This window comes from Leptidea sinapis, chromosome Z (genome assembly GCF_905404315.1).
Source record: "Leptidea sinapis chromosome Z, ilLepSina1.1, whole genome shotgun sequence".
Taxonomy (NCBI): domain Eukaryota; kingdom Metazoa; phylum Arthropoda; class Insecta; order Lepidoptera; family Pieridae; genus Leptidea; species Leptidea sinapis.
Window position 1 is genome coordinate 10,749,708 of NC_066312.1, and position 22,946 is coordinate 10,772,653.

Genomic DNA, 22,946 nt, shown 5'->3' on the forward strand with positions numbered 1-22,946 from the left:
TAAACAATATACTTTTATTTGCAAGTCGTAACTAATGTCATAAAAATAAAATTAATATACTCTCAAAAAGTAACAATAAAAGGCCGATTTTAAATTGTACATTCAAATTTATTAAATTCAATTTGTCTACAGTCTATTTTCATCTAAATATCGCAAGTATTAAAATATAGCATACGCGGTGACATGATTAATAGCCTCGATATGAAGCAAAAAGTATAACAATAATTTAAGACCCTTTATAAAAGATATAACAAAAGATAGAAAGCAATAGCTTTCTATTAATATACATATTATTAAAACTTCTTTAAAAAAATTAATAGTTTATACAACGTTAGGCTTACTCTACTCTATATGTGTATCACTAACGGCCGTTCCCAATATACTATCCACAGATAGAGATAAATTACTACCTTCTTCTGTCAGTAATTAGCTGTCAATAATCGCAAGCTGTCCCAATGTACCCGATAAGTCATTCTTATCGCCTTATATTGGGACGCGTGAATTGCAATTTCCATACAAACTTCTATCGCTGGCAAGCTATACGTCCACCCATTGACAGACAGCGTACGGGTAAAGTGAGTTACCGTCGGTAAGTTTTTTGGGTCAGAAAAGTCAACGATAGTTACGATTTTTATCTCAAGTAGGCCACAATCGGAGATAGACTAAATATTGGGAACGGTCGTAAGACACATTTTAATGGAAATAGGACTCAATTTTGTACTAATTTAATGTGAAATTTTAGTAACTATTAATATTTGTACGAGCACAGGTTAATTTGTTGATACTTTTCAAAAATAATAAAGAAATAGTATGCTTGTGCAATAAATACACTGTAATAAACCATTTAACACGTAATAATATCAGAATGGCTTTTAGCATGAAAAAATCATAATATACTATGCCATTTACTTGTCCTAACTCGCTATCCCTTAGGTGGCTACCTACCAGCGATGTAAAATCTCCATAAGATCTGCTATAATCGGCATGTGATCAAAATGAAATTCAGAACTGGTTTTAGGCCCGTTTTCAACCAGACATCTTAATACATAATCCGTGATGTTTTCTAATCGGATTCTTGAGATATATTCTGGCACACGAACCTAAGTCAAAACATTCGCGATCCATCGACCGTCCATAGATTCGACAACACAAGATCGCGAAACAATCAGACGTATTATCAGCGTGGAAGTTTGCTGTTTTTTGATTCCGTCTGACTATAATATGTTAACTTATAGTAATAGCAAGACAACTGAAATTCTCATAAAGAAAGACGAAATAGGCCTTATCACTAAGGCCACAAATAAAAAAACAAGATGGCGGATTTCAAAATGGCCGCCATGAAAAAATAAAACTTTGTTTTACTAAAGTATTTTGTCCTAAAGTAGTAAATGGTCATGTATTTTGTACTAAAGGTACCGCCATTCATGTTGGATTCATTGATGGGTTTTTACATTGTTCAGAACATAGAAATACAATATACTTGCGATAGAATATCTCGAACGCAGATACAGACAGATAGAAAAGGAAAGCGAATCTATTGTTACTGGAACTCTGGAAATTCTAATCGACAAGTCGGAAATAGTGACGTGCCAAGCGTGGCCAATATCAAACTAGTAGCTAACGCATACATTGACAAATCAAAATTGGTCAAGCATTATCGGGCTATCAGGCAGTCTATACGTGAGTATATTCTAAGTCTATGGTTCAAAATCTCTTCGAACTGAGATTTAGTGACAAGAATGAATGATCCATTCTATTCAATTTGATCGAAATCCAATGTCTAAGAAAGTAGTTATATAATATATCAGTTGCGGGGCGAAGCTGTATTTTCTTATCTATTATTGAAATGGAATACACTGACGCAAAAATAGGAATGATAAATACATGTTTACAAATATACAGATAGATCTGTGTACATAAATATAACAAAACTGATCCTGATTTATGTATTCGCTCACCCACTTTACGTTCGACATAAGATTTAGGTATAAATAAGAATTATTCTACATAACATAAAATTATACATCATATACATAACATTTATTCATCATTAATCTGATCGCCAAATTGAATACTATATAATAAAATATATTTACTATGTCTTATCTCTACCTTTTTTTTATATTTGTGCATTTACAAAATTTCGCTGTATCTGATTTCGACTACATACGGAGAGAGTAATTATTTCGTAATATGCATTCTTTTTGGCGTGCCATTAGTATTTCCATTGGAAGGAATAAATAAAGACATAAAACTATCAACAAGCATATCTATTTTATAAACAGTGTTGTCTTAAATTAATTAACAGAATGATAATGAATGGATGGCGGTACATTATTTATTTTTATGATGCAATAATATTCTAATATTTCAAGCGCGCGCCGTCTAAAACTATAACATAATCTACAAACATTAAGTTCCGTCAAGGAGAAGATGGTTGGAAGGAACGTACTATACTTATGAGTGCTGTATAAGTTCCAGCTACAAGTCCTACCAGACCGATAATAAATAAAAAGGCATCCTTAACATATATGTGACCACGAGACTGGCCTCTTGTTTCCTGGAACGTGAGGCATGCTTCCATTAAAGCGGGAAAACAGATCCCCAACGCAGACAGGCAGAGCGCTCCAAAGAGAGATATGAAGAGACCCAGGCGAGGAATAGACACTGCCAGAAGAACTGTAAAAATTAAGAAGAAATTAGAATTATTATCCGTAGGTACATTTTCATTGCACTTCTCGTATCGTAAAATTTAATATGTCGCTCGTAATCCATGCATTTTAACACGCATGTGTCTTACTTTACGATATTGCAACATATGGAGTATTCCACATAAATGAACGCGTGCAACGCAGAGCTGCTCGAATTGTCGAAGACCCGGTGTTCTTTGAACGGCTGGATACGAGTCGTATCGTGATAGAGTTAAGAAATCTCACGGCAAGTTAAGGTGTTAAAAGTATTAAATCGAAGTATTTTTAAGTCAACCAGCATGCTTTGGTATTAGTAGTCTAATACTATTGCTAGTGCAAAGTGATTTATGTAATAAATATCGTATGCTTCCTTAGTTAAAATAAATAATGGGATAATTGTATCAAGATATCACCATTTTCAAATAAAATATTCACTTTAATTAGCTTCCATTCGGACCACGAAACTTTCTCGACAACCTAAATATATATTCAAATCGGGGATCGAACCAAATCGAAAAAATTAGACATTGGTGGTCCTAGATGTAGCTCGTTGAAGAAGTCGTTTAGTGAAAGAATATTACGACAAATGAGATATATAGGAGCTATGCAAACGTACATTTGATAGAAAGTTAAAAAAAAATGTTTTAAGTTATTACGAAGTTTTCTTACTGGGTGGTTATTACGGCAATTGAAAATATTGGTTAATAGTTTTATCCAAATTACAAATTTGTGTTTTAAATAAAACACTGAGAAATCTGGATGTGTGGCGGTCCTCCACAGTGCGGTTTACAAGGAGCTTTCTTCCACGTACTACAAAGCTGTAGAATGAACTTCCTTGTGCGGTGTTTCCGGGACGATACGACATAGATACCTTCAAAACAAGCGCGTACACCTTCCTTAAAAGCCGGCAACGCCCCTGTGATTCCTCTGGAGTTGCAAGAGAGTGTGGGCGGCGGTGATCACTTAACAACAGGTGACCCGTACGCTCGTTTGTCCTCCTATTCCATAAAAAAAAGAAAGTGATCTAGCTATCTAGCTAGATCTAAAAAAAAAAGATTGATTATTAGATATATGAGCTTCTTGCTATTTTTTCTCATTAGCTGAACTCTTTACGAAGTAGCGGTAGATCCAAATTGAAAAATAAATTTTTTGACATTCATATGTGTCATTTCCGTGACCTACATGAATAAAGTGATTTTGATTTGATTTGATTTATGAACAGGTACTTACAGGTTAGTATACAGAGAGAAGCCCGCAAACCATATTGCCAGTATTTTTGTTTCTCTGGACTGTATTGTCCAAGCCTTGGCAGCAAGTACCCTTCCCACAGAACTTCCACAGGAACGTAGCATTGCAGTCCATAACTGATGAATATTGCCACAGCGAACATACCCATAACGGTTGATGCAAATCTGTTAATATAATATCCTCATTTATTACTTATTTTAGATTCTTACTTACTTACTTTTCTGCTATTATACTTTAGACGAATTCACCGACAGGAGGCTACTTTAAGGTAACGCTTGAAGGCATAAAGGAGTATTTTTTTAAAACGTAGGATTTATAATTTGGTGTGGCTTTACAATAACGCTCGTTAGTCTGTACTGTATTTAGAATTTGCTCACTACCAGTGCAATGAGCATTTCATTGAAACAAGGTATGGATTTCAATATACCTAGAATGTTTTATTGACCGAAGTATCTAGCTATTAGAAAAATAAAGATGAGGAAATTGTCGATGAGATAATTAATATATGACCAATGATTCTGACGAGTAGATAAGAAAAAATAATAATATTAGTTGAATACAAGGTTACTGAGTCCACGCTTATTCAAAAAAAGGTCGAAATAGAATTTTAGACATCATATTTTGAGCACCCAGGTGCGAGCAATCGTTCTTCAATTTTGTTCCACGCGATTTCAATAATCAATACATTATGGATATTTAAGTTAGTTATTGTTCTTCCATATCAATATATAAGTGCACCTTGTTGAACTGAGGGTTTTTGTACTGTTGGGTTCGATTTCTTCGCAAACTGTTAAAATATTTTAGCAATAGTTGACCAACATGGCACCTTATCGAGTAAACAGGTGACGGTTCAGGACAGTTGACATACTTACTATTATTATTGTAATTTGAAGTTGATTTTGTTTGTTTATTTATTATGCTTTCAGACCATAACTTTTTTTAAACGCACGTTGTCAAGGATAATGAAAATGACATTGTTTTGGTATCCCGAAAATTTTAAGAGTTCCCGAGGGAGTGCGATGTTATAGTTCGGGTCCAAATATAGAGAAGAAGCGAAAACCTTTTTTAAAATATTAATTTGCCTAATACATTTCTAGAAGAGTCTTGAAATCCTAATATTGATATCTTTAGCAACGCAATAATAAATGCTACGCGTGGTGATACTACGCGGCGTAATTTGTAGGTATTCTAAGCAATTGCTTTTACAGTTTTTCACGAGCTAGACTACATCATTTGTTATATACACGTATAAACGTGAAGTATCTGTAGGTACGTTTTATGTATATTTATTCCAAAAAAATACTTTGTTAATATTGTTGTTATATTACTCTTTACAAATTATACCCATGAAACTGAGGCTGAAAAGGCCTTCTTAGGCCTTCCGTAGGGTCAGCCTAACCTAATATAGGTTAGGCTGACACACTGAGGTGAAAGACAGTCAGCTGCTCTTCGCTGTTGTGCGTTTAGTATATTCAATTAATACGTAATAAATGTCATTATTAATTTAGAAGTTCTTATTGACTTACACTTTACGGAATCATTGCCTGGTTAGTTCCCGAATGGATACGACTTAGGGACTACCAATGTGAATAGGTACCCGAAGTCAAAGTCCGGTTACGCATCTTTTGACCACTGGTATTACGGATGTCCATCGGTGACTGGTTATTACTTTGCATTAACTGATCCATTTAACCCATTATCCCTTATTATATATAAAATACAGTGTAATTAATTATTCTTAATATGCAAGTGTTTGGAAAAGCTTGGTTAGAAAGTTGGCAAAAGAGAAAATTTGACTACTAGTTTTTTTTATATAAGAGAGGGCAAACGGGCAAGAGCCTCGCGGGATGGGGAGTGATGAGGCAACCGCCCATGGACATCCGCAACAACAGGTGTCAAGAAATATGTTGCTGGCCGTATACTAAGCATTTTCTTTAAACGAAAGTTTCACTCTAAGTTCTATAAGCTTCAAGTTGGTAATACAAGAGACTTACGGTCCCTGTGGTAGGTCTAGTGTAATTGAATCGCTACAATCGGAGACACAGTAGAGGTATCCGATGGAACCAACTGCGACGTACAGGACCACTATTATTGTCATTCCGACGTTCAGAACTCCGAACGGCTTTACAAACGCTTTCGGTGTCTTCATATTGTTCTCGATGGCTATAACCTGGATAAAATAATATCTACTTCAATAAATCACATAATTACAAATCCTTGAGGTTAAAGCTTTGGGTGTTTGAAGTCTGTTTGTTGTGAAAACAAGGATCACTGGCTAAGTCTAAGAAAAAAGCAATTCGCTCTATTGTATGAAACATGCATGAAACGGCTATAATCTTGTAAAAAACGGAAACACATGTTTTAAGCAACTGCTTGCTTATAAACTTAGCTGGATTATACTTCGTCGGCTATCGCCATTCTGTAAATTTCAAACTTATGTTAAATGACCGCAAGTTTCATAGTAAACTAAATTTCTATCATTTTTAAATAGGCAGTACCGCCTCTTATTACGTAATATATACATCCTCTTTGGTAGCCGATATTTCTTTAACTTATTTTCAACCAAATCATTAGAACCGGTGACTAGCAGAACTGTCAAAATGTGCATTCAAAAATTTAACTCATAAGATTATTCATACAGAAATAAAATTTTAAATATAAATATATACATGGTCACGAATAGAAATACAAACTATCCTATCTCTCAAGATGGATCAAACTGCACACAGTGCAAGATTTGATTAAAATCTGTTCAGTAGATTAGCGCGGAAAACAACGTCACACAAAATTATTATATATAAATATTAAAATAGTTCAATATAACTTAACATTTTAATTAATAGTCATCAAGTTCTGTTTACATTATCTTTACATGGACAAAAGTAACTTACAAAAAAATACTAAACGTAATTTGCGAAGCACGGTTTATATATTAAAGTTATTGCTATTAACTAAGGTTCTAACTAAGTTCTTCTATTGATTTGTAGAGCAAAGTGGATCATAAGACGATATCATATAAAAATAACGACTCAAAAAATATTATGTCATGTGTTGATTTCGGATTTTTTTTATCAAACAGAGGACATACTAGCGTACGTACATACTTGACATACATCACCTGATGTTAAGTGATCATCGCCACCTACATTATCTTGCAACACCTGAGGAATACACAAGAGAATTGCCGGGCCCTTATAAAGTGTATGCGCTTTTTTTGAAGGTACCAATGTCATATCGTCCTGGAAACACCGCACAAGGAAGCTCATTCCACAGCTTGATTGAACGTGGAAGAAAGTTAGTTCGAAACCACACTGTGGTAGAACGCCACACAACCAGTGGTGGTACATTTATTGCTATAATTGTGTTTTTAAATAATTTTATGTCACTGATTTTATTTAACCTCAAACTAGGTACAGAGTGATAAAGGTTGACTTATAATTCCTTTCATATTATTCTCATCCGAAAGTACAAAATTAACGAAAGCTGATTGAGAGCTGATATCCTGGAGGATAAGATATCTTAAGTGTTTATTTAAGTGTAGTGAACAGCCTCAAGAGCTTAAAATAATAATGAAATGAATAATAAAGGTACTTACAACGCCTACAGCAGTCAGCGCAAAAAGAATGGTCCCAAAGAACAGTGGAAACGTTGCCGGTGAACCCCAAAGATCTAGTGGCTCTTCAGACTTCTTACCGGTGAGCAGGAAATATACGATGATACCCAGTCCCACAAATGTCATCAGGTTTGCAAGAGCCGAGAACGGAGCCAGCACCTTCAGGCTGGGTATCAAATTGAATCCAACCAATGGACCCAGAATTATCACCATGTATATCTCCACAGGCATTGTAGATGACATGTAAGGATCGCATATCTGTGGACGTATAACATGATCAACCACTCAAATAAATATAATTTATTTCATAGGTAAATCACATTTCAGTATAACTATGTAATCTTTTATACAGCTCATTCGGAAGGCAGACTTCCTTAGAGAAGAACGAGCAAGAAACTCTAAGGTTGCTTATTTAGTAATACGGCTTTAGGTACTTAGATACGTACGTAGATTTATAGGTGTGGGTACCGACTAGTTGCTATTTCCAAAACAGATTATTATGAATTTTTATTTTATTACAACATATGCAAATTGATGCAATAAAAATACTCAAACTCGAAATACTAAATGCCTTACACGAATAAGACAAAAAAGTGTAAATTAATAAGTAAAAACGCAAGAGTTATTGAGTACACTAGATGCATCGATCCACATAAATAAATATGGGCATAACGCGAGCATTTTATTTGGTATTATATAAAAAAATAACTTATTAAAAATATATAATAAAAGAATTTAAAAAAAACACGAAGCCGACTTCCTGGTAACAGGATCAACCCGTCACCATCATAAATGTGGCAGTGACATGCAGTTCAATAATGTATCTATTATGCGGTATGAGCTATGAGTTTATATTAAAATTGTTTACAATTAATAACAGTTAATAAAGGAGGGGTCTTTATAGGTCGGTCTCTGTGTCGCCATAGCGCGGTGCCCTTCATTGAAATTGACAAGCTGTGTCTGAGTGCGTTATGACCCCTAGACACTACCTAGTTGTTATGATGTAGACTGTAGGCGTACCCACTATCCGCTCATGGATAGATCCTTCCCACACACACGAACGTCATCAGAACAATTATTACAACGGATTCAAACTAGACTTCCTCTTTGTTTATAAAACTGTCTTTGTGATATAAAACTGTTGAAATAAGAAATACAAACACTTAACAAATCGATAAACACATAAATATGGGTTCTCCTTTCTTACACGGCATGGAACCCTAAAAATATTTTTCTTGAACGTCCTGCACCTCTCTTCCCGTATTTTATTAAAAAAAATCCAGATAAACTCAGAAATCGGTACCCACACATGTTTTTTTTTTAATCAAACCTAACTTAATCAACCTAACATAACCTCAGATATTTTATACATTTAGATAGAGACTCTTGCTGCAAGTCAAGCGAAGAAAATAGACTAGGTTTATAACTTTAGTATGCGTGATAAGTTACGTCTGACACACGCGATTTGTAAGTTCACTTTGTGCGTGTTTGATCAAAATGGGCGTTTCCTTACCTTTTTAATGTTATCTGCTATAAAGACTATGTAAACACAGCAGATTCCAAGCTGGTAAACAACGAGGAAAATATCGACGGCGAGGGCTGCAGGTCGAGCCAACGAGCGGAACATAGGCGGCCCAGAGAGTAGCGCCGTACTTGCAGACTCAGGATACGACAGCAATGGCACTTGTTTCATAACACACGTTCCGTACTGGGATTGAACCTGTATACCATACTCAATGTTAGAACTCTACCAAACATGACATATTTGTTGCTAAACACATACATTAAAAACTTATAGCTAGACTTTCTCCTTGCTGTAAACACATTATTATTATTTCACATTATCTATGTGACGCATGAACCAAAATTATTTACTTGTCGCTATGCACATGTATCAACAATTAATGTCCACAACAAAACAAATAAGCAAATTTGTATTTTTCCATTTCTGCAAAACTTTCTTATAAATTACTAAAGATAACAGAAGCGACAGTAACTACAATACCATTTTGTTATATTTCAGACTTTCTGAAACTCACGGCCTTACAAATAAGATTGCTTTAATGTACCTGAGAATTAACCAAGAATATGTAAAATGTTAAATATATTGCTAAAAACACTGTCAATACAATGATAATTTTAGATAGATATCTATTGGTAAAGATTTTGCAGATTCTTGGTTTCGTCTTAGGTATAACATTATACCTAATTTATTAGTGAGGCCGTAACAGTTTCAGAAAGTCTTAAAAAAAGAAATTGGTATAGTAGTTGTTACTGGGCGCGTATATATCATAAATTTGCTATGAACTATGCATACTTTCGCATCGATTGAAAAATTTACGTGTAAAAAGTAATCGCAAATCACCTTAATAAATACAATGATCTACTTACGAGTATTTTAAGACAATGTGTGACAAGAATCCCGACAAGAACTGTTGCGATGATCCCTGTGACGAGACCAGCCCGCGCAAACGCTTGCGGCATCGCAAGGATCCCTGTACCAAGGCTGCACTTCAACAAGTGAACCAGTGTTTCCATGTTGCTGAAATACGTTTGATATCTTAAACATAATATTCTAATGTTTCTTTTCTTTTTGTTTATCGCCACTTCGGAAAGGGTTGAAACTTCGAAGAAGAAGTGGCAAGAACTCATTGCCGCTGTCTTTAATCAACATTTACAGCATCACCTTTGTAAAAATCATTTAAATTACAATATATATAAAATACTACAGTGTCTGAAGACAAGGTTTCCAAGCAGTGTGTGTTGCCAGTGATAAATTACGGTACACAGGCGTGGTCGCTAACTATGGGCCTGATGAGAAAACTCATGGTCGCTCAGAGGGTAATGGAGAGGGCTATGCTCGGAGTTCCCCTGCGAGATAGAATCAGAAATGAGGTGATCCGTAGGATAACCAAAGTCACAGACATAGCCCAAGTAATTGAATAACAAAAAATTTGCATGTTATTATTCCAAAGTCACCTGGAAGGCAAAGCCAAATTGGTTTCCAAAAACTGGTCTTTAATACTTCAAGCCGTTACTACTTCAGCTCTATATATGACGCACATCTAGCCGTATATACAGTATGCTTCGCAGCACTGGTCTGGCGTACCCCAGTATCAGCTCGAACCGTTTCACCACGTGTAACGGAGAGCTGCTGATATTGTTGGGGACCTAGTACTTTATGAATGGCTCGATCATTTGGTTTGCGTAGAGACGTTGCTTCAGTGTTTTTGTCCGCATTTATCACGGAAAGTATTCCGAAGACCTGTTGGACACGATTCCTGCCGCAAGATATTCATCATCTGGATGTGTGGCAACTTTCAGCCACGTATTGTGGAATGAGAGTTCTTGCATGGTGTTTCGTGCCTCAGCTTCGAAAAAGATGTGTACACCTCTCCTCCTCCAACACAAGTGTTGCAAGAGTTTGGGCAAAGGTGATAACTTAATATCAGATGACCCGTGCGCTCGTTTTTCCTTCACTTTCGTGAAAGACTTACAATAGTAAAATTATTTTCCAAGTTTGACAGGCTCTTAGTCGAGCGATGTTATATGCGGAGTGACAATTATGCACTAATTGAGCTCGTGTTTCCATATAACTGAAATATCTAATCAACATTCCTTAAAAACACCCTTTAGATTACATCTATATGAGCGACATCGTTAGAATGTACTCAAGCAAATGTACCTGCGTTCTTATGTTGTCAAAATATATGCACAATGATCACGTTTAAAATATACAATAGGATTTTATTCCTTTGATTAATAAATTCTTATTAACTGCTTTAAAAAGTCAAGTCAAAATCAAATAAACCTTATTCAATTAGGCTTTCTAAGCGCCTTTGAATTGTCCCTACAAATATGTTCATTAAAAGTTGAGCCCGTTAGAAGAACATGCAAGAAACTGAACTGGGTTGCTAGAGATAAAAAAACAGTATGCCAAGACGCAGACTGAACTGAACAACATTGTTAAAAGTAATATAATAATTAAGGCAGCAATTAAAAATGGCATAAAAGGCATTTACTTTCTCAACATTCATTCCTTTAGGATTCATTTTGATGTCACTTCTAACACTGCTTCGGAGACAAATGGCGCTCCGAGAGAGAAGAAGGGACGCAAATACTTGTAGTGCCAGTTCGATCTGTTGTAGTTAATGAATCATTTTGTTTGTGAGATGTAATTACTAATTGTGACAGTAATCACGACCATCATATTCACGAAGCATCCTCACACAAACAATGAGTTCAATCTCTAAAGATTGATGCATCCAATATACGATAATTTATATTAATACATTTAATTCTTTATTATATTTCATGAAACATTTTACATTATTTAAACAAGACTCATACATTGGATGCAGCACCTTACAAACTAATGAATTATGTATAATAGCCATTGTAAAATACTCTACTTGATTGAATAGAGTTGCCGTGGATTTTCTTTTATGTTCTTCTCGCGAGCACATCTTTTTACCGAACATATGGTAAATTCAGTAATTTAAAAGAAATATTTGTTGTGCTTCTTTATAAGAGCTTAATTTAAGCCTATTTGAATAAAGTTTTATTCAGTTCAGTTCAACATAAAAGGCTCATTGATTGATTGATTTTCGGTATATAGTATTAAAGTAGTATTGGTTACTTACTTGGTAGGGTTACGTACTCTTCGATGTTCATGGGGATCATAGCTAACGTGATACTGGTGGCTGAAAAATAAAAAAAAATTATTATGAAAGAAAAGTACCTACAAATGAATAGTGTCATTGACTACTTACTAGGAAGCCTCTCTAGATATAATTTCTAAGATTTATGAAATTAAATATTTATTAAAGTTTGTATAAATAAAAACTCTATATCCGGACTGACTTCGCTGGTATCAAATTAATGCAGACAGTAATATTAAAAACAAATTGTTTGAATCACTATCAAGCTTGACGCCTGAAAAACAATAAATCAAATATTGCTGGCAACGTAACTTCTTTTGAATATAAATGGTATAAATAAGAAAATGGATGGATAGATTGGTATGTGGTTAATAGATAAAGATCTCACCTAAAGATCTTGTTTTTTTTTAACAGCTTAATAGTTTCCATAAGTACAAACGGAAGTACATATATTTATTATACCAGCTAAAATAAATAGATTAAATAAAACACTTTTCACAGGATTAAAACTTAGCGCCATTTATTGCATTAGTTGTATTTGTTGCAGACGTGTTTTTTTGGCAAAGTTGCCTAACAGTGACTTCTTCTTTTATGGTATCTGCAGTTTTGAAATTATTGAATCCCAGACGTTTGATAAATTATTAATTATTTTTAAAATTCTTGGCAGCAATCTCTTCTCTTTTGCCCACCAAAACATTACCAACAGAGAATATGTTTATCCCGAGAAAGGTATGTCAAGCCATTGGAATTAAAAGATAAATAAATGGATACAAAATGGCACAAAGAGAAGACACTGAGTCGATTTTGCCAAAGTCCTATAGAGGCAATAAACAGCGCTTAAAACTTTTCCCAAAAGCCTTCAGGCGGCTTTATTCTAATTATTACGTTAGTTCAAGATATTGTTTTGAGATTTTAATCCTTTGAAAACTTTTTTAATTAGATGTGTACTTTATGTGTAGCTTTATTAAAAATTTAACAAACCCGGGTTCATTATCCGATAGTGACGTTGCAGGGATATTGTTTAGATTGATCGAATCAACGGGAGAGTCAGCCATGATCCACGCTGATCAGCACAGCTCTGCACTGTATCTGTTAATGATATAATTAATATTAACGACATACATGCTAAAAACAAAAACAAGTGGAAATACAAATGAAAAATGTTTTTTTTTAAGTAAATACAAAAATACAACTGACTCCTATAATGAACCTTGCAGAGAAAACAACAAGCACACAAGGCACTTGGAGCCTTTTATGTGTTAAATTTTAGCGTTAATTACGAAATATTTCCAGTATATCCCTGATTTGTTTGAAAAATTAATTTCCAACACTGCCATCCATATTTGCCATAATTTCTGTTATACACACAGACGGATCAAAAATCACACGCGGTGCTGGACACAGAGTCTTCTCGAATGAAAATATCTACACTTCAAGTGCTATAAACCACACCTAAATCTCTACTATTAACTAGAATAACAGAACGCATTTCAAACCATTGCAACACGAACCGAGTAACTATATAATGGATCAAATGACTTAGCAACTGACTAGGAAATGATGCTCCAGATGATACATCCATATACAATACAAGATATCCGAGGCTATATAGTATTAGGAAGAAGCCAACTTAGCAGCATGGATAAATAGTAAAGGATGCAGGCAAACAAAAATGCAGGCAATCCGGCGTCATGAGGTTCACCCGCAACCTGATCAGACTAAACACGGATATTATACTCAATATAGTAAGTAGGTGCTGATATCGGTCACTATCTTTTAAAAAAACATCTATTAGGTTGGTATGATAGGTTTTTTTGAGACGAGCAGGACGTTTAGCTGATGGTAATTGTTACGCCCTGCATAACAACAATACGGTGCCGGTCAGGATTCTTGAGAAACCGAAAAAAAATTAACGACACTACAATTGCTCGTCGCCTTGGAAAATAAGATGTTGTCTCATTTGCCCAGTAATTTCACTAGCTACGTCGACCTTCAGACCGAAACACGATCATACACATTACTGCTTTACAGCAGAAATAGGTGCCATTGTGGTACCCATTATCTAGTCGCATCGTATGCAAAGCGTGTGAGCCTCCCATTGACAGACCGTCCTGTATGCAAAGGATGCATGGAGGAAGGAATGATGCGAGTACACGTGTTTACAGAGTACAGGAGTGTGGCCAAACAACGCGCATTAACCCTCCGATCTACAGCACCACATCCTGCTGCCATGCCTGTAGGAATACGAAAAGGTATAAGCTGGTTGGTAAGAAGACGTAAGTCACAAGCACAATGGGCCAATCAAGAGGCTAAGTACGTAAGTAAATTTTTATCAATTCTCTATTTTATATTTATTTTAATTTATGATTTTCCGAATTGAGTAGATCCTTTTTAGTAACGAATTCTTTACTTTACAATTGAATGAAATGAGAATAGATTTTCTAGTATATGAAGTTATATAACATTGTTTGACGTTTAAATCTAATTTATTTTCTAAACAATAATGTTCAAATCTATCGAGATCATCCTGAAGGTGTTGTGCAAATTCAAGTGATCTGATAGTAGTTATTATCTTCATATCGTCAGCATATAATATAATTGTTATTAAGAAAGCATTAAGAAATATCGTTTCTAAATATATTAAAGAAAAGGGGGCTTAGAAGTGATCCTGGAGGAACTCCTGATGGTAACAGCATTGTTGACGATGCGTATGATGTAAACCATCTGTACAGGTTATTAACGTATACCTACTGAACTGACTGCAACAATCGCAATAGTAGTACGTGGTCAATTCTATCGAAACATTTACTTGTCGGTATATATGACATTAACTTGAGAAGGTAATAATAATTAACACATATGGGCAGCCAGATTGTCGCTACAAATAATAAGCTTTGAAACAGTGGATCGTCCTTTCGAAAAATAATGCTGCTCTGAGCAAAAAGTGTGTCTTAAACAATCATTTAAGTGCTTATAAACAACTCTCTCTAAAATTTTGTCAAATAAACATAATTTAGAGATAGGTCTATAATTTGTTTCTATATCTTTGGGGCCTTTTTTGTGTATCTGAGTAATTTAAGCCGTTTTCCAAATTTAAAGTTTAATTTAAAGTTTCCCTCAGGTAAAGAGCGTTTGAAAAACAAGGTGCGTGGTATGACTTTAATTGATAATATCTACCTTAATTTTAAATTTATTTTTAACTTATTTAATTTACAACGTAAAGCAGTGTGCAGGTAGTAATGAAAGCAAATAGAAATGATGTGGACTTATAATTGAATTAAGAATATTAAAAGAAGTGCTTGATACAAATTTTGAAATGCTCTAAACATGAAAACTCTATATAAAATTTGATCTTTACAATATAGCGAAATAAATCCAGTTTTTCGATTTTTGTCACTTTTAGGTTTACTCGTGTTGTCAAATGGCGCTTTAAGTTTAAAAATTGCCGCACTAAATTGATAAAAATTAGATCAATTTATTGATCTATAACTACATTATATAGTATATTTTATTTCAATAATAAGTACCTGAGGGTCGCTATGGGCTATGAATTTCGTATATTACTAAATTAAATGAGGATGGATTCAAGAATGGTTTACATTCACAATTGAACTACCTCCAAAACGGCTAGACCGATTTTGATGATATTTTTGTGTGTTCCAGTGTATTTGAGATTGGTTTAGATTCTCAATTCCGTCCATGGTGTATTTTAGTGGACTACTCCTAACGGCTGGACCGATTTTTCATATTTAATTAATACTGATGACAAATTAAAAATTATATCTTTATATATATAATTGTTGTGTGCGTGTGTATGTCACTGAACTCCTCCTAGACGGCTGGACCAATTTTATTGAAACTTTCTGTGTGTCTTCAGGTGGATTCGAGAATGGTTTAGATTCACAATTGAACTACCTCCTGACCGGCTGGACCGATTTTAATGAGATTTTTGTGTGTTCCAGTGAATTTGAGATTGATGTGTGTCTTCGGGTGGATTCAAGAATGGTTTACATTCACAATTGAACTACCTCCAAAACGGCTAGACCGATTTTGATGATATTTTTGTGTGTTCCAGTGTATTTGAGATTGGTTTAGATTCTCAATTCCGTCCATGGTGTATTTTAGTGGACTACTCCTAACGGCTGGACCGATTTTTCATATTTAAGACGTGTGTCCGAAATTTCCGACAGGACAACGTCTGTTGGGTCCACTAGTTTCATATAAAACCGAGTGATGAGAACAAAACGAAAGACGCAATACACATCAAATATCAACTGTATTTAATGTATTTAAAATAGCGCAGAGTAGGTTACAATTATGAACATTTTCTTATGATTTTGAGTTTCAATTGATAAGTATGTTATCTCTTTCTAACTAAATCTCACTCACTGCTTGTCGCGTACTTAGTGGATAGCGCGTACTTAGTCATCTATATATATAAAAATGAATTGCTGTTCGTTAGTCTCGCTAAAACTCGAGAACGGCTGGACCGATTTGGCTAATTTTGGTCTTGAATTATTTGTGGAAGTCCAGAGAAGGTTTAAATAAATATGAATATGAAAATGAATAAATAGGAAAATGCTGCTAAATTAAATAAAAACAACAAATTTGTTTTTCCTTTGATGTATATATATATATAGATACATAATTTCTATGAGAGAACTTATTGACGCACGGTTTGACAGTTCTGCTGTGAAACAATTTCATTACGACAGCAGGGTGCATATTTTACGAAGTAATTGTTGATATATTGTTGACAAATTCATATAAAAACATTATTTTATTTATTATATACAGAACAACGTCTGTCGGGTCAGCTAGTATAGCATATATTTCGTATAATATAAACACAGTTCATCACTCACTGTATTCGACTATAACCTCAATATCTATGTAATTTTGTTCGCGGAGCGCTTTTCTTCCGTTGTTATATTAGTTCAAGGTCCTATAGTCGCCGTGTGTCTATTCTCTCAATAAGAGTTATTATGGGATACCAATATTATGTAGACAGAAAAGTCCTCTTGTCTGTAACTACCTTACAAATTACCTCGTATATTCAATCGTCATTTCATTGTTGAAATACGGTCAATTGTGGAGAAATGATAATTTCCGGTAACTCTCAGTACATTACCCATGCATGGATATGAGTAGGACGAAAAAAATTGTATGATTGTCTACTTACCAGGAGACCAATGAGGTGATAATGCCAACTCTTGGATGTTCTGCGATTATATTTTGGAACGACTAAAGCAATCTAAGGATGAAACGCACGTTCATTTATTTGACGAATATTTAATGAAAAATAATACGCAACATTGTATTTTTAACTTCGCGGCCGACTAGTCACTGTACGCTGTCCACCAGTCAACTGGTCGACTCCTGAAATCTTTGATCTTGCACTCACACCCACCAACTGTATTACTACCGCTTCAATTACAGCACACATATGAACGATACAAACACTAAGACAATCAATTACGAACAATTGGTGTGCTCATATCTATGTTACCCCACAGCCCCAATTTCACAGCAATACAGGACTATGGCACCCATGAGCTTAACGTTAAATTAGGGTATTTTAAAGAACAGACATTAGTAAACTAATGTTTAAATTACCTACTACTAACAGGAAACAATATTGTTGGTGAAATGAATATAATGTTTTATGATTGTGGTAAATTAATATGATGAAAGCGAATACAAAACGTTGGTTGTAAAGGTTTAGCTTAATTTAAATATAGGGTATCCCTAACAGACTAAACACATGGTCAGATTTGGTACGGCAATCGGCGCCTCGCACCAATTGGTCCGACGTCATATCAAATCAAATCAAATCAAAATCAGTTTATTCACGTAGGTCACGAAAATGAAACTAATGAATGCCAAAAAAAAATTCTATTGAATCTACCGCTACTTCGTAAAGGGTTGAGCTAATGAGAAGAAATAGCAAGAAACTCATTGCCACTCTTTTATATCAAGATTTACATTTACATCGATTTACAAATCATTTCAATTACAATATGATATGTAAAATGTAAAATAATACAACAAATACACTCAAACGTCAAATAGTCAATGTCTTACACGAGTAAGTCAAAAAAGTAAATGTAAATTAATACAAAATTTATTGAGTACAGTAGCTGCATCATCCACATACACCATAAATAAATAAAGGTATTCTTTGAGCATCTTGTAAGCGATTATACATAAATAAATATGTATATATCCATACATATATATACACACAATAACTTTTAAGAATCTGTAACCGAGTCGTACATACTCAGTACGGTCCGGATGGTCATAACAATAATTTGGTGCGATGGACAATGAAACATACCATCGAATATAGTCCGCTACTAGACCGCGACTGAAGCAGATGGTTCGGCCGTACCAAGTCCGATCATGTGTTTAGGCTATAATTACACCCGATGGTGTATTTCGCTCACTACACAAGACTTCTAGCACCTTAGAATATTGAGATATTCTAAGCCTGGCACAGATTTTATTGCCAAAAATTGAGTAATGATAAAATATTCAATCTAATGGTTTTAAAAATTATTTATAATTTGATTCGGAGTTTGAAAATATTACCTTATTTCCACAAATGAACCTGATAGTCATAAGTGAAATATATTTAAGTTACCTAGATGTTACACAATGATACATTTGGATTTAATTAAGATAATAGAAAGCGTACGGGCCTGTACAGGAGACTGACTATAGAAGAATGCATCAAGAGAATACAACCGAGGAATTCATAAACTGTCTGTTTCTATCATTGTTCTTTACGTGGGCTACGATTAACTTACTCATTGGTGGCACAACTGTTGTGAACAAATTTTCTTCATAAATATAAATAATTGTTATACTAACCATGATTTAAGAAGGTCAATCACTTTATTGAACTATGAGCTTCAAGCGATAAGACAGTTTCAACTGTTTTAAATTCTTTTAATGTTATAATATATTATTCTTATTGGGTTCACGTGATAATATTAGTGACCAACTTAATGTAGTTTTTTACAATTATTATCGTCAGATTAATCTGTGAATTGAAAGCGAAAAAGCGTAGACGGCGCCTATTTCTGCCGTGAATCAGTAATGTAAAAACATTACTGTGTTTCGGTCTCGAAATTACTAGGCAAATGAGACTTCACATCATAATATGTTTCAAAGTGACGAGCGCAATTATAGTGCCGCTCAGAATTTTTGAGCTTTTTAAGAATCCTGAGCGGCACTGCATTGTAATGGCAGGGCGTCTTAAACTATTGTTCCCTTAGGCTGAGAGAGCTACAGAGCTTACTTAGTCTTAGCTCATACTCTACTTCCGTAAAACTTAGCTAAGTGTTAGCTTAGCATAATTCTTTCATTTCCATTTTATAGTCATATAGCTGTCAAATACAGCTGAAATTAAGCTGAGCAAAAGCTAAGACAGCCCAATGCAAAATTCAAGTTCGCGTTTTCTCACACTCAACTATATTTTACGTCAGTAAAGTCTGAGTAAAGTCTAAGTATACTGTATAGATAAAAATAGGCTCAGGATTCAGATTAATGTGTAGGAACAAATTAAGCTGTATTCCCACACATCATGGCCGTGCTCTGGACGCGACAGGAGCATACCCGTGGCGAGACCGTGTGCTATGAGTAGATGTTTACACAAATCGGTCAATTTGACCGGGATATGAACAGACTCGAACTATGATGTAGACCAGTGGGACTTTGCACTAGATGCCGGCTAGATAATGGGTACCACAACGTCCCCTTTTTCTGAGGTGAATTACTGTTTCAGTATGAATGGCGCCGTAGCTAGTGAAATTACTGGGCAAATGAGACTTGACATCTTATGTCTAAAGGTGACGAGCGCAGTTGAAGTGCCTATCTAGTTCTTCAATAATATATTGTAATGGGCAGGGCGTATCAATTACCATCAGCTAAACGTCCTGCTCGTCTCGTCCCTGATTTTCTTAAAAAAAATGATGTTCAGTCAATTAATATTATTTTCGTTTTTGATTATAGCCTCGGTGTTGTTTGTTGAAATTAACATGAAAAAACGTCATGGCTTTATTTAACAGCGAATCTTTCATTGTTTTTTTTTATGGAATAGGAAGACAAATGAGCGTACGGGTCACCTGGTGTTAAGTGATCACCGCCGCCCACACTCTCTTGCAACACCAGAGGAATCACAAGAGCGTTGCCGGCCTTTAAGGAAGGTGTACGCGCTTTTCTTGAAGGTACCCATGTCGTATCGTCCCGGAAACACCGCACAGGGAAGCTCATTCCACAGCTTCGTAGTACGAGGAAGAAAAGCTCCTTGAAAACCGTAATTGGTATTGCTATGGTTAAAATGTGATGTTATTGAATGGTATGGAGTGGTTTAAAGTGACTAGTGTGGTAAAGACTTTCTGGGTGTTCAGTCTCTAATCTTATAACTCATCACTCATGTTTACCAGAGTCAATAAACTACAAATAAAGTATCAATAGCTCGTGTACTTCGCATCGGCTTTCAGTTGTCACAGCGCCGGCAAAGACGAATGAAGCTCCATTGCCGGTACCGAAACTAGTGTGTTCAAGCTATTTACAATGTATGCTTTGATATTTAACGTTCCTGTCACATCCTGGGCCACGGCCCTGAAGTGGACTTATAGAGTGCTGTTTAACCCTTCCATATGTGTAGCATGCTGTGATCGAATTGCGTTGGTAAATGAAACTAACTATCTATATAAACGATTACAAGCAGTGAAATGTGCAGTCCACGAGATCCTCTACGCTATAAGCAACTGTTCGCTTTCCAACCTAGCCGGATTATACTTCGTCTCCATAAAATTGTACAGACTATTTCAAACTTATGTCAAATCACTGCAAGTTTCATACTACACTAAATTTCAATTTTTACTTAGGCATTCCCGCCTTTCATTACGTAGTATTTACATCCTCTTTGATAACAAGTTCGACCCAATTAAAGAGTAATAAATACTCTTTGTACTGTGACTACTATTAATCACAATACAATAAGTATTTATTACTCTTATTATCTAACTATTGAGTTCATGAAACTATAAAAGTGTCAAATTGTCGTAAAAAACATTCTTAACCCTAAATATGACTGCACGATACTTGAGAATGTCCCCTACTAATGAATTCAAGAACCACACACTAAAAACTATACCGTTCATTCACTGAGACGTTCTCAAGAAATATATTTCACGTAAAAAATACCATTAGCCGGTATTTTCAGATCGAATAAAATGGGTGCTCCTGTACAACTTTATCAAAGGCTAGGAATGTTCTCTTAATAAGTTTAGTGATACGAAAAAGTATAGGTGGCGGCACATAAGTGAATTTTCTAGAAACTGTCATAACCATAATGTTAACACCAGGAACAAATAAACACTCTAAAGCATACTACTCCGCAAGTCGAGTTAGTAATTATTTCGAGGGGCGATGTATATGCTTTCACAACAAGATCCCAGAAAATATTCAAAAATCATATATTAAGAATTGTTAAAACACGTTTATGTTGCAAGTGTAACTATAACATTCTTAATGATTGGGAATTGAGTAACTGCCGTCAGGCTATTAAATAAATTTATTAACTAAATTATAAATTTAAGTGCATCGGTATTTAATTTAAAAAGAAATAAGTTTCCCGTAGTTTTTGTTGCGACCGTTCTTCTCAGGTCTGAGGCATTCATTTCCGAATGGTAGTTGACTTTCAATAATTCATTTCATATCAACAAAAATATCGAATTTGAATTACTTTCTGATTCTCAATATATTGTACTGCGCAAGTACTCCAAAGTTCCCGGCATCCTAACTTTTGACTTTTGCCAATGATATTACTAAAGTCAAAATAACATGTCATGACATGTTGAATAATACACTATACAATGTAACAGATTAGCACCAACTGGATTGTATAAAGTGAAACAACTGATATTTGAAATTATTGCATATTTATGGAATATTTTATTTCCTACCTGCCTGTGTCTTATTAATAGTTACACCACTTACCAAATACCAGCAATGACCTCACGGGGACTTCTACAAGAATACTGCAGAATTAATTCATCATATGCTTAATAAATCGATAGCACAAAACACAAACTGGTTAGCTCTAGCTCAACTTATTAAAAAACTTTTCCCGTCCGTCATCAGTATGACTTAGTGTATTGGGATTAATTTAGTGAACTGTAACAGTGTTCAACTAAAAGCAGTTGTAAACATAATTGTTTTGCAATCGTAATCGCGTTGGTGACGCGTGTCGCGATGTCGCAATGTTGCAGTGTCGCAGTGTCGCATCCGTTCAGCGTAGAGCAGTCTCCAGCCAACACTAGAGCGCCCAGTAACCGCCCTCACGTCGCTTCGTTTCCCTTTCCACGCCGCCCGCCTTGAACGACCCAAATACACTAGCTTACATAATCCTATTTTTTTGGAACACCACGTTTGATTCACCTACTCTGTGATAATACTAAAACAACTTTTAAGTACATCTATTTTAATATTTAACATATATTATTAGCAATACTTTATCATCGATTATACTTTCATATAGTTTTATCATATCATTTTATATAGTTTCTTATACTTATATAGTTTATAGTATCTTTTATTTCTTTATATTAGAATTACGCTTATAGTTAAATATAGTATAATCTGGATAGATGGTATTGTATTCCCTTGTCGTATTACACACTTTTTGTTATGGAAGAGGAGAAGAGATGAGCGCACGGG

The 22,946-nt window shown here is 34.9% G+C and overlaps 1 protein-coding gene across 2 annotated transcripts; it reads right to left on the reverse strand.

Annotated features, from left to right (window-relative positions):
* Positions 1-22,534, reverse strand: LOC126979057 (proton-coupled amino acid transporter-like protein CG1139). 2 transcript variants are annotated; one of them, XM_050828244.1, is made up of 9 exons: positions 22,227-22,534; positions 13,194-13,301; positions 12,195-12,254; positions 9,943-10,093; positions 9,065-9,271; positions 7,534-7,809; positions 5,933-6,108; positions 3,921-4,102; positions 1-2,679 (listed from the first exon to the last, which is right to left on the reverse strand). In XM_050828244.1, exons 2-9 carry the CDS (start codon positions 13,265-13,267, stop codon positions 2,423-2,425), a joined length of 1,383 nt encoding a protein of 460 aa, XP_050684201.1. In that variant the 5' UTR covers positions 13,268-13,301; positions 22,227-22,534; the 3' UTR covers positions 1-2,422. The 2 variants fall into 2 exon arrangements, with proteins under 2 accessions (XP_050684201.1, XP_050684199.1); XM_050828242.1 differs by lacking the exon at positions 22,227-22,534 and adding an exon at positions 17,395-17,599.
* Positions 22,535-22,946: the final 412 nt, after the last annotated feature.

What these genes read in the sequence shown, in the direction of transcription:
- LOC126979057 (XM_050828244.1), bottom strand. Translation starts at nt 13,267, where the DNA reads ATGGCTGACTCTCCCGTTGATTCGATCAATCTAAACAATATCCCTGCA. An exon ending in AGAGTACGTAACCCTACCAA is followed by an intron (nt 10,094 to 12,194) that starts GTAAGTAACCAA and finishes AACGTATTTCAG; the next exon opens with CAACATGGAAACACTGGTTC. An exon ending in CGCTGACTGCTGTAGGCGTT is followed by an intron (nt 6,109 to 7,533) that starts GTAAGTACCTTT and finishes TATTTTATCCAG; the next exon opens with GTTATAGCCATCGAGAACAA.